We start from the raw sequence: 12461 nt of genomic DNA on the forward strand, positions 1-12461 counted from the left end.
TAAACATGGGTACACATACATCTCTGTGGGTATGATTCTTTTGATTCTTTTGGGAAGATACCCAGCAGGGAAATAGCTGGGTCAAATGGAACCTCCAACCCTAGTTCTTTGAGGTATCTCCACACTGATTTCCATAGTGGTTGCGCCAGTCTGCACTCCCACCAACAATGGAGAAGGGTTCCTTTCTCGCCATACTCCCGCCAGCATTTGTTACTGGTTGATTTCTTGATAGCAGCCATTCTTTGTGGCGTGAGGTGGAATCTCATTGTTGTTTTCATCTGCATCTCTCAAATGACCAGTGATGTTGAACATTTTTTCATATGTTTATTTGCTGCTTTTACTCCTTTGAGAAATGTCTGTTCATTTCAGATGCCCATTTTTGAATTGGATCTTTGAATTTGGGGGGTCTGATTTTTTTCAGTTCTTTATATATTCTAGATAGTAGCCCTTTGTCTGAGTTACAGCTGCTAAAAATTTTTCCCACATTGTAGGTTGTCTGTTAGCTCTGTTGGTGGTTTCTTTTGCAGTGCAAAAGCTTTTCAATAAGATGAAATCCCAGTTGTTGATTCTTTCTGCTAGTTCCTGTGTGACTGAGGTTTGGTTCATAAAGTCTTTACCTATGCCAATATCTTCAAGAGTTCTACCTAACTTATCTTCCAGCAAGTTTAGTGTTTCTGTCTTAATATTTAGATCTTTAATCCACTTAGATCTCAGTTTCGTGCATGGTGGTAGATATGGGTCTAGTTTTAATCTCTGACAGATTGAAATCCAGTTTTTCCCACACCATTTATTAAATAGGCTATCTTTCCTCCAATGAGGGTGGTTGGACCCTTTGTCAAAGATGAGGTGGCTGAGTATGTCTGAAGTTGTTTTTGCATCTTCTAATCTATTCCACTGATCCTCAGGTCTGGTTTTTTTTTTGCCAGTACCACACTGTTTTTATCACAGTAGCTTTGTAGTATAGCTTCAAGTTGTGTATTGTGATACCCCCAGCCATATCTCTGTTGCCCAGAATTGCTTTTGCTATTCTAGGTCTCTTCTGGTTCCAAATGAATTTTTGGATTGTTTTCTCTAGTTCTGTGAAGTATATTGTTGGAATTTCAATTGGCATTGCATTAAATCTATATAGCAGTTTTGGAGGTATGGCCATTTTCACTATATTGATTCTTCCTACCCAGGAACAATGGATGCCTTTCCATTTTCTTATATCCTCCTCGATCTCCTTTTTCAGGGTGCTGTAGTTTTCAGTGTAGAGGTCTTTTGCTTCCTTTGTTAGATGGATTCGTAGATATTTCATTTTATTGGATGCTATTGTAAAAGGAATTGTTTCACTAATTTCTCTCTCAATGAGTCTGCTATTTGTGTATAAGAAGGCTATTGTTTTTTGAGTGTTGACCTTATATCCACCTGCTCTACTGAATCTGTCAATCAAGTCCAGAAGTCTTTTGGTAGAGTTTTTTGGGTCTTCTATGTAAAGTATCATATCATCAGCAAATAATGAGAGTTTCACTTCTTCCTTTCCTATCTTTATTCCTTTTATTTCTTTCTCTTTTCTAATTGCTGTGGCTAATGTTTCCAGAACTATATTGAGCTGGAGTGGTGATAGTGGGCATCCTTGTCTTGTTCCTGATCTTAGCGTGAAAGTTTTCAGTTTTTGACCATTTAGTATGATGTTGGCTGTTGGTTTTTCATAGATAGCCTTAATCAGGTTGAGATAAAGACCTTCTATTCCAATTTTTGTAGGGTTTTTATCATGAATGGGTGTTGGATTTTGTTGAATGCCTTTTCTGCATCTATTGAGATGATCATATGGTTTTTGTCCTTGACTCTGTTAATATAGTGTATTACACTTATTGATTTCCGTATGTTGCACCATCCTTGCATCCCTGGGATAAATCCGACTTGGTCAGGGTGTATGATCTTCTTGATGACCCTCTGTATTCTGTTTGCCAGTATCTTGTTGAAGATTTTTGCATCTATGTTCATTAGAGAGATTGGCCTGTAGTTCTCTTTTGGGGTTGGGTCTTTCCCTGGTTTTGGAATCAAAGTAACACTTGCTTCCAGGAATGAATTTGGAAGCCTTGCTTCCCTTTCAATTTCCTTGATGAGTTTAAAGAGTAATGGCATTAGTTCTTCTTTAAATGTCTTGTAGAATTCAGCAGTGAAGCCATCAGGACCTGGGCTTTTCTTTGTTGTATTACATTTTCAATTTCACTCATTGTAATTGGGTTGTTTAGAATTTCTAAATCTTCTTCATTTACCTTTGGCAATTTATATGTATCTAGGAATCTGTCCATTTCTTCTGTGTTTTCCACTTTATTAGAGTACAGATTCTCAAAGTAAGTATTGATGATCCTCTGGATTTCTGCTGGTTCTGTTGTGACTTCCCCTTTTTAGTTCATAATTGCATGGATTTGAGTCTTTTCTTTCCTTTTTTTGATAAGGTTGGCTAAAGGTTAATCGATTTTATTTATTCTTTCAAAAAACCAACTCTTTGATTCATTAACATTTTGTATCATTCTCTTAGTCTCCATGGCATTGGTTTCTGCTCTGATATTTATAATTTCCTCTCTTGTGTGGGATTTGGGTTTGTTATTCTCTTCTTTTTCTAGGAGTTTGAGGTTCTGCATTAGATTATTTATCTGAGTTCTCTGTTTTCCTAATATGGGCATTCACTGCTATGAATTTCCCATGTAGAACTGCTTTCATTGTGTCCCATAGATTCCTAAATGTTGTACTGTCATCATCATTTACTTGTAGAAACTGATTTCTTCTTTAATTTCCTCTGTGACCCATTGTTTGTTCAGGAGGGTGTTATTCAATTTCCAGGTGTTTGTGGGAGTTTTGCAGGTTCTCATGTTATTGATCTCCAATTTTATTGCACTATGGTCTGATAGTATACAGGGGATACTTTCAATTCTTTTACATTGACTTAGACATGTCCTGTGAGCTAGCATGTCGTCTATTTTGGAGAATGACCTGTGTGCAGCTGAAAAGAATGTGTATTCTGATTTTGTCAGGTGGAACACTCTGTAAATATCTATTAAGTCCATTTGTTCAATAGCTTGGTTCAGGTCTAGAATTTCGTTGTTAATTTTTTATCTAGATGATCTATTTGTGATAGTGGGGTATTGAGGTCCCGCACTACAACTGTATTAGTGCTTATTTGGTTTTTCATGTCAATTAATATTTGTTTTGTATAGTTGGGGGCATTCATATTTGGTGCATATATATTTAGGATTGTCATCTCTTCCTCTTGGATTGTTCCCTTCACAAGGATGTAATGACCATCTTTGTCTCTCTTAATTAGTTTTGGTTTGAAATCTACTTTGTCTGCAAATAAGATTGCTACCCCTGCTTTTTCCTGGTTTCCTGTCGCGTGGAGAGCCATTTTCCATCCTTTTACTTTCAGTCTATGAATTTCTTTTTGAGTTACGTATGTTTCACGTATACAGCACATTGGTGGATTTTGCTTCTTAATCCATTCTGTCAGTCTACTTCTTTTGATTGGTGAATTGAGGCCATTAATATTGATAGTTATAATTGAGAGATATTGACTCATCCTTGTCATGATGTTTTACTGTTGTTGGCTCTTATTTCTTTTTCCCCCTTTCCCTTTAGTTTCTTACCTTGTCTGGTGGCTTTCCTCTGTTGAGCCTCATGGAGTTGTGACCTTCGTTGTCTTTTTCTAGGATATTGCTTAGAATTGTTTGGAGTGCTGGTTTGGTGTTCATGAAATTTCTCAGGTGTTCTTTGTCATGGAAGTATCTAATTTCCCCATCAATTTTGAAAGATAATTTTGCAGGATACAACAGTCTAGGTTGAAAGTTATTTTCTACACTTGATCTTAGCCAAAAGGCCGAGAAGCGATGAAAGTTATTTTCTTTTAGGGCTTGACATACTTCACTCCAGGCTCTCCTTGATTTGAGGGTTTGTGTTGAGAAGTCTGCCATGATTCTGATGGGCTTTCCTTTATAGGTGATTTGTTTCTTTTCTCTAACCACCTATAGGATTTTTTTCTTCTGTTGGGTTTCTGGGATCTTGACTATTATGTCTAGGTGTAGATTTTTTTTGCTCATGGCTGGGTGGAGTTCTATATGCCTCACTTATCTGTATGTCCAATTCTCCTCCTCTGTCTGGGAAGTTTTCTACTATTACTTCTGTGAACAGTTTTTTTTATGTCAATTGTACTTTCTCCTGTTTTTTCATGGACCCCTGTCAGTCTTATGTTATTCTTCCTTGCATCATCTAGCAGCTGTTGAATTGATTTCTCATGGTCCCTTACTATTTTTAAGAAATCTCTGTTTTCATGGTCCTTCACCGCAATCCTGTCTTCTATATCTGATATTCTGTCTTCAGATTCTCTTAATCTCCTCTGCATGCTTTCAATGCGAGTTTTTAATCTCCTGAATATTTGTTTGAATCTGTTTCATGGATTCCATTTCTTTCTTATGTTGGGTGATCATGGTTTCCATTTCTTTCTTATGCTGGGTATTTTTGGCTTCCAGCATGTTTCTGAGCTCATCTATTTTTTTTTATCAGTTTCTGTTCTAGAGCTTCTAATCATGTCTTTCACTCTGATCACCATCTCTGTAGATATCTGGGAGATTATTTCTGCTTTGAATTTTTCTAGAGCCTCATTCATCTGTTTTGTTACTTCCTGTGCTATCAGTTCAGGGTGTCCAGGTGGTTGATTATCAGAATTTTGCACCTCATTTCCCCCAGAAATTGCCTTTTGTGGGGTGGAAGTCTGGGTTTGTGACTTGCTTAAATGCCTTGTCATTTTTGGTTTTGGTACTGTCCCTGGTTTAGTTCCTGGGTTGATATTATGAAGTTGTTTATTGTAAGTAACTTTGTTGGTCTATTTAAAACCCTTGTGGAATGATTGCTTCTCAGAGGTGTCTACCAGATATAGCTGGTCTTTAGGTTTTGAGTCTCTGATGACTCTGAGGCTATCTCATTTTCATTATACCATAAAGGAAAACTGTTTAGATCAATCATGACATCTTAGCCCAAGTCATACAATCAGCAACACCATAGCATCAAATACCTCTTAAAGAATGACAATTTGTGGTAGTTATCAATCTATCACCTTTAAAAAATAAAGGACCTCCTTCAAGGTGTGTCTCTGCTGTCACAATAGACAACGTGGGCAGCAGTGTGCATTTATAAGTCAATGAGTCTGAGTAAGCTAGTCCCAGACCCGTGAGATTCAGGCAGATTTCTGGTTGCAAGTCCCAAGTTGAGCTCCCTGTCCTCCTGCAGTGTTGCACTCTGCAAGTTTCCACTGCAGGTTTCAGCTGCTTTTCCCCTGAAGAAAGTCCAGTTTCTGATGGGAGCTGATAATCCCTCCAACTTACCAATCACCGTGGTCTGGTGTGCCTTTATTGCAGAGATTCCTTTCACTTTTCCAGTGGGCTTGTTTTCATCAGGGAGCCTGAGAAAGGCACTCTCTCTGTTGTCCACTTCTGGAGCTCAGGACAATGGCTTTTGTCCCCCTGTGCCTCTGCAGTGTGTAACCAAGTAGCTGCACAGCCAAAAGGCCAGAGAGCCGGATGGGGGGAGTACTGTTGGAGGCGCCCGCGCGGCACAGCCGTCAGCTGGTGGGCCTGCCCCGGGGGTGGTCCTCCTCACCCTCTCCTGGTGGCTGGTGGAAAGCTGGTGGAGCAAGCACCTTAAAGTCTTGCTAAGAATTAATGGCTATTCAGTTCATCTTTGTTGATGACCTATATTGCATTGAACTATCCTGAGTTATCCTAAAAGATGAGGAAATAGTGCAGCTGTAAAAGATGAAAAGAGTAAGGCTTTCAAAATCTACAGATTTCTCTCTTGATCGCTGACCCCAGAGACCTTGTGACCTAGCAGGATACTTTCAGTTTATGTAGAAAGCAATAGGAGCTACATTATTTCAAATGCTATAAAACCTCTTCTATTTTCAAATATAATTTCAGCTTTGAGGAAATATATTCCACTTGACAACTGAAAGCAGTCTTTTTAGTGGCACCCAGTCTCTAGTAAGTTGTTGATTCATATTCTCCTTTCAAGATGATTGCTGGGCTCATTCTTCATTCTGGCCTTTCCTACCCTCATTTGGGAGTCAAGTACCTGCTCTCTTCAGTGTAGAGGCATGGCTTATTTTGATCAGAGGCCCAAGACACAGCACATAATAACCAGTCACTGTGTATACTAATTTAATTCAGACACCACTTAAATCATGCCCTAGTAGTTGGCAAAAAATAAGTTTGCAGAAATTCTGAAATTGTATAATAGCATTCTGAATTTGTTGAATCATTCCACCCAATGGAATAAAATGTTTTACTTAAAAGGCAACAAGTTCTCAGGAGTCTGGCATTGTGGCCTGGTAGAGTAGAGGTTCACAAAATAGTCACAGGACCCATCTCCTAGAGCATACTTCACCTCTTCCTTCATCTGCAGAATATGGGTTTGAGGCTTGGTGGATTCTAAGGTCCTTTCCAGATATCAACGGCTCTGATACTCTTCCCAGAGCTAAAATTAGATACTGGTGCATTAAATCTTCTAAGTCAACGCTACCAATTCCAGGTAAAGTAGAGCCTAGGCATTTGTATAGAAGAGAGTTTTTGTAGAGCTTTAATTCACTAAATAATGGCCTTTTAAAAAGTGCAGTTCTTTTGGAAGTGGAACAGTTTGGAAACTTAAAATATATACTAATTTTTAAACTTTTTGTTAAAACTTCTGATGACACATGTAAATATATAACTCAGTGAATTTCAGGAGGTGAACACACCCATGTAACCAGCACACAGAATATTACCTCTACCTCAGAAGCCCCTCACTGTGTCTACTTCTATGATTATTGCAACCCCCTCCCTTCCAAAGGTAACCACTTTCCTGACTTCTCACTGCATTGATTGTGCCTGCTTTTGTTTCTCATATGAATGAAATCTCATATAAATGCATTCTTTTATGTAACCTTTCCCTGGCTAACATTATGCCTCTAAGGCTTATCAGTATTGTTGTGGGTAGCTGTAGCAGACACATTTTCCCTCCAGGGAGACATTAATGTATCTTTGCATACCTGTATTAACATTTTCATTTGAGTGATTCATTTGGGAAGATCAGTAATGTACCATTGTGTACAGAGGGAGGATAAAAATGTTCAAGAGGAGGGACAAATCAGAGGCATTTGATAATTTATGAACATATTGTATTAATATATAATACATTTTATTTATTTTAAAATGTAAGCCTTCTTTTGAAGAAGGATTCACCTCCTGGTCTAAGACATTGTCGTGCCATGTCAAGTGAGAATCACTGTCCTGGTGCTGGTTGTGGCTGCTGAGTCTTTTATTTATTTATTTATTTATTTAGGTACTGGGGATCGAACTCAGGACCTCGCACTTGTGAGGCAGGCGTGGTGCCACTGGGCTAAACCCCCGGCCCTAGTTGTGGCTACTAAATGACAGGATTCTTAAAGATTGCCAGCTTCACCTTGAGACTGAGAAATTGTGTTTCATTTCTCCCTTCTTTCCCTGCCTTCATCACCTTAATCCCTGTACTACCCGACTTGACATACTAGGTGCAACATAGAGATATGCTGAGTGAATTAAGTGAATGAATGAAGAGTGCAGCTAAGACTTATGGTGCATTTACAGTGCCAGCCAAGATCTCATTACTGGTCATAGCAAAGCTATTAGGATGCCTCTGGTATCATACTTTGCTACATGGGGGAATTTGACCATTGGAAATTACTTGTTCAAAGTCACATTATTTAGAAGGGCTAGGACCTTTGAACTCATGCTCTTTAGTCTTCACCGTTGTATGTATCCAATCACCTTCCAAACACAGGAGACAATTGAAGGACATTTTAGATCTAAACCATAATAGTGAGTAAAGTCACTACATATTCAAATTTTCCATACATAGAGCCTCTAAACATCAAGAAGAAAATGATCAACAACCTAAAGAAAATACTAATATGTACAGTGTCTGGTTGGAAGGTTGCAGTGTTGTTGGATTCCTGGATACCCTTGACTAGGAGCTCTGTTGGCTGAGAACACACATCCTTATCTGTTGTGGCTCTCTGGCTATGTAGAAGGAATATGCTCTAGTGCTCTCATATCATCCTTGACTGTGCCTGAGGCTGCGAGAGGTTTGTGATTTCCTGTCTCAGCACCCCACACCAGCCCCCTCAGCGTGTTGGGTGCTGACTGCCCATCATGAGGTTATGCTGGCCAACTCCTCCACAGGAGCAGAACAGATGTAGTCTTAGCCTTTGCGGTTCTGTATGCTGAGCTCTTCCCAGCCCGTATCCCACCTCTACCACATGTATTTTCTTCTAGTTAACTCCTACTCAGCCTTCACATCTCATCGGGCACATATTGGTTCTCAATAAATACTTGTTGAATGAATAAATAAGTTAATGGTAAATGAGGCTTTTAAATTCCATTCTAATATCAACTTTGCTTTTATAAAAATGTTGACTCATTGACTACTAAAAATGCAAGCAACGATAAAAGAAAATGCAAAAAAGAGAAAGTGCGACATACTCTCCTTTTACAATATGAGCCATAGATAGGGTGGATTATTCGGAAAATTCTCTGACCCCTTTCTGATTCTTAGTGAAGTTTTTACTCACCCTTTATATAGTGTTACTAATAATATATGTAACATTTTGGTTTTTAATTTCTTCTCTTGATATATGGTATGTGTTGGTATTTTCCATGAATCCACATAGACTACCTTGCTTATCATGTAAAATATAATATCCTGTTGAGTAGCCCTCTCTTAATACTGGTAAAGATGGATTTTGCTTTTTATAGCCAGTCCCCACCTGGCATTGCTGATTTTCTGGAACCGTCGTAGTAATTTAAAGAAATCAGGATCGCAGGTTGCCTTGGTTAAGGAATGACTTTTCAAGTGTTATTGTGTTCTGATTATCACAGCTATGATGATCTGTTGTCCCCATATTTTATTCCAGGATGTTTTTCTCTGGTGGGCAGTGCAGCCATCTTGGCAGACCTGAAGAAGTTTTACTGACATTCAAGATATTCCTTGTCCTCATTTGTCTTCATGTTGTCCGGGTTACATCCCTGGAAGGTAAGGTGCCTGTTTGCCTTCTTTTTTTCTGTTTATCTGTTTGTGTGTATGTAGGTTTTTTGTGTTTATTTATTTAGGATTATTTTCAATATGGTAAAATATGCAGAGCATATTTACCATTTTAACCACTTTGAGAGCACACTCTGTTAGCATTTAAATACAATCACAGTTTTGTGCAGCCCTCACTACTATCCATTTCGAAAATGTTTTCATCAAACAATTAGGAACTCTACCCATTAAATAATAACTTCTAACCACCACCATAATCTCTATTCTTTTTGTCTCTAAATTTGCCTATTCCAGGTATCGCATGTAAGTGGGACTGTAAATATTTGTCTTTTTGTATCTGACTTCACTTAATGTAATGTTTTCAAGGTTCCTCTATGTTGTAGCTTTGCATCAGAATTTCTTTCCTTTTTAAGGCTAAAAATATTCCATTGTAAGTATGTGCCACATTTTGTTTATCCATTCATCCATCAGTTGATGAACATTCAGGTTATTTCTACTTTTGGCTATTGTGAACAATGTTGCTATGTACAAATATCTGTTTGATTCACTGCTTTCACTTCCTGGGGTGTATATTTAGGAGTGGGATTGCTGGGTCATATGTTAATTCTGTGTTTAACTTTTTGAGGAAGTGCTAAATATTTTCCACAATGCCTGTGCTATTTTACATTCCTGCAAGCAAGGCAAAAGATTCCACTTTCTCCACATCCTTGGCAACACTTTTATTTTCTTTTGTTTTGATGATAGGTATGAAGTGGTATCTCTTGTGGTTTTGATTTGCACATCCTTAGTGATTAGTGATGTCAGTATCTTTTCGTGTGCTTATTGGCCATTTGTATATCTTTAGAGAAATATCTGTTTCTTTTTAAAATTGAATTGTTTCTGATATTTTCTTTTAGGAGTTCTTCGTATACTTTGGATATTAATCCTTTATCAGATATATGGTTTGAAAATATTTTCTCCCATTCTGTGCACCATTTTTGCACTCTCTTAATAGTGTTCTTTTCATGCATAATTTTTTTTTTTTTGGTACCAGGGATCGAACTCGAGTCCTTGCACTTGAGCAGCAGGTGGCAAAACTACTGAGCTAAATCCCCAGCCCTCATGCATAAATTTTAAAAATTTTAATGAAGTGCAATTTATCTGCTTTTACTTCTGTTGTGTATGCTTTGGTGTCATATCCAGGAAATCATTACTAGGCCCACTGTCAGGGAGAATTCCTCCTGCATTTTCTTCTAACTTACTTATAGTCTTAGCTCTTATGCTTAAGTCCCTTGATCCATTTAGAGTTAATTTTTATATATGGTATAAAGGTTCAACTCTACTCTTGTACTTGTGGATATCCAGGTTTCCCTGTACCATTTGTTGAAAAGATTGTCCTTTCCCCTTTGGGTGGTTTCGGCTCCTTTGCCCAAAATCAGTTGACCAAATATATGTGGATTTATTTTTTATGTTTATTTGTTTTCAAAAGTATCTACTTGAAGGCATTTCCATATAGAAATTTAAAAGTGTTACAGAATCAGCCAAATGAAGCAGCATGATAGTTTCAGAAAAAGGAATCTTTAGAAGCTTATGAAACAAGAGATAAAGGTACACAAGGAAGGCAATAAAAAGGCCAACAATCCTAAGGCTGCAATTTCTTTGAGTACAACTGCTAAAAGAACACTGTGCTATACAAATGTAAAGAATACTTGTTAGGCATTAGACTAGAAAATGATTATTATTTAATAGACACTATTAAAGAAACAGAGAAATACCTTTCTTATTCAAAATAGGGTGACAGGACCAAGGAATCTTCCTTGGGTAAAACAGAAATCTGCTAGCAGCAAACATAAATACACACACACACACATACACACATATCTGCATGCAAAATGAGAATCTTCACAGCGTTCTAGAACACAATTGGCAAGTCTTCAAACAGTAGGCATAGGGCCTTGTTGTCAAGAAGCTATCAAAAGGAAATCCTAAAACCCAGTGTGTACTGATGGCTTACAATAGGCCAGGTCCCTATCCACTTTCCACTTATCTACTCTTAATGTTCTCAACCAGACCTTTGAAGGGGAGATCCCACTCATCCCCATTTTGCAGATGAGGAAGCTCAGAACTTGCCCAAGCTTGTTAGCCTTGCAAAGTGGTGGAACTGGGATTTGAACCCAGGAATCTGGCTCTAGGTTTTGTGCTTGTAACCACACAACCAGGATTCTCAAACATGAGTATGCACCAGAATTACCTGGAAGGCTGGATGAAACATAGATCACTGGGCCCTTTGCCCAAGAATTTGTGATTTAGTAGATGTGGGGCAAGACCTGAGAACTGACATCTCTAACACACTCTTTTTTTTTTCCTTTAAATTCTTTTATTGGTACATTTTAGATAAACAATACATTTATCATTGGGTGCTTGTACCTGTACATGATGTATCTTGGTTCTCATTTTTTCCCCATTACCTGTACTCCCTTCACCCCCTCCACCCTTCCCTGTTTACATGGAGTTCATTTCCATTTTTTTTCTTTTCTCATAATTTTTCCTTTCCCTCCTTTCCTTTCCCCTTCCCCTCCCACCACTCCTACCCCTTTGGACCTTTTCTTCCTATTTCAAATTATCAATTATTCGTTTTAATCATTGTAATTCTTATTTACACTTTCAGTTTCTCACACTAGAGAAACTATTTGGTATTTACACATGTGTATCTTATTTATTTCACTTATGAGTATGGCCTCAATATGCATCCATTTAGCTATAAATGTCTCTAGTTTCTCGTTCTTTATGGCTGAGTGGTACTCCATTTTATAAAAAAAAACACATCTTCTTTATCCAGTTTCCAGTTGATGGGCACTTGGGCTGTTTCCAAGCTTTAGCTATTACAAACTGTGCTGCTATAAACATAGGTGTGCATATATCGCTGTGGTATGATTCTTTTAATTCTTTTGGGAAGATACCCAGCAGGGGAATAGCTAGGTCAAATGGGACCTCTAGGCCTAGTTCTTCAAGGTATCTCCATACTGATTTCCACAGTGGTTGTACCAGTCTGCACTCCCACCAACAATGGAGAAGGGTTCCTTTCTCCCCACACCCCCGCCAGCATTTGTTACTGGTTGATTTCTTGATAGTAGCCATTCTTTCTGGGGTGAGGTAGAATCTCAGTGTTGTTTTCATCTGCATTTCTCGAATGACCAATGATGTTGAACATTTTTTCATATATTTATTTGCTGTTTTTACTTCTTTGAGAAATGTCTGTTCATTTCAGATGCCCATTTTTGAATTGGGTTTTTGAATTTGGGGGGGGGTCTGATTTTTTTTCAGTTCTTTATATATTCTAGATAGTAGTCCTTTGTCAAAGGTACAGCAGCTAAAAATTTTTTCCCACATTGTAG

The 12461-nt window shown here is 38.1% G+C and overlaps 1 protein-coding gene across 6 annotated transcripts in view; it reads left to right on the forward strand.

The window, feature by feature from the left end:
• Window positions 1-12461, forward strand: part of Adgrg2 (adhesion G protein-coupled receptor G2) — a 131102-nt gene that overhangs the window by 39950 nt on the left and 78691 nt on the right. For all 6 annotated transcript variants that reach the window (XM_021245344.2, XM_021245348.2, XM_021245351.2 and 3 more), the window contains exon 3: window positions 8960-9078. In XM_021245344.2, coding sequence (XP_021101003.1) covers window positions 8961-9078 — 118 coding nt within the window. In that variant the 5' untranslated portion in view covers window position 8960. The remainder of the gene's footprint in view (window positions 1-8959; window positions 9079-12461) is intronic.

Source organism: Heterocephalus glaber, unplaced genomic scaffold, assembly GCF_053883595.1.
Source record: "Heterocephalus glaber isolate CG9 unplaced genomic scaffold, H.glaber_assembly_v1.0 deba00001594, whole genome shotgun sequence".
Classification (NCBI taxonomy): Eukaryota; Metazoa; Chordata; class Mammalia; order Rodentia; family Bathyergidae; genus Heterocephalus; species Heterocephalus glaber.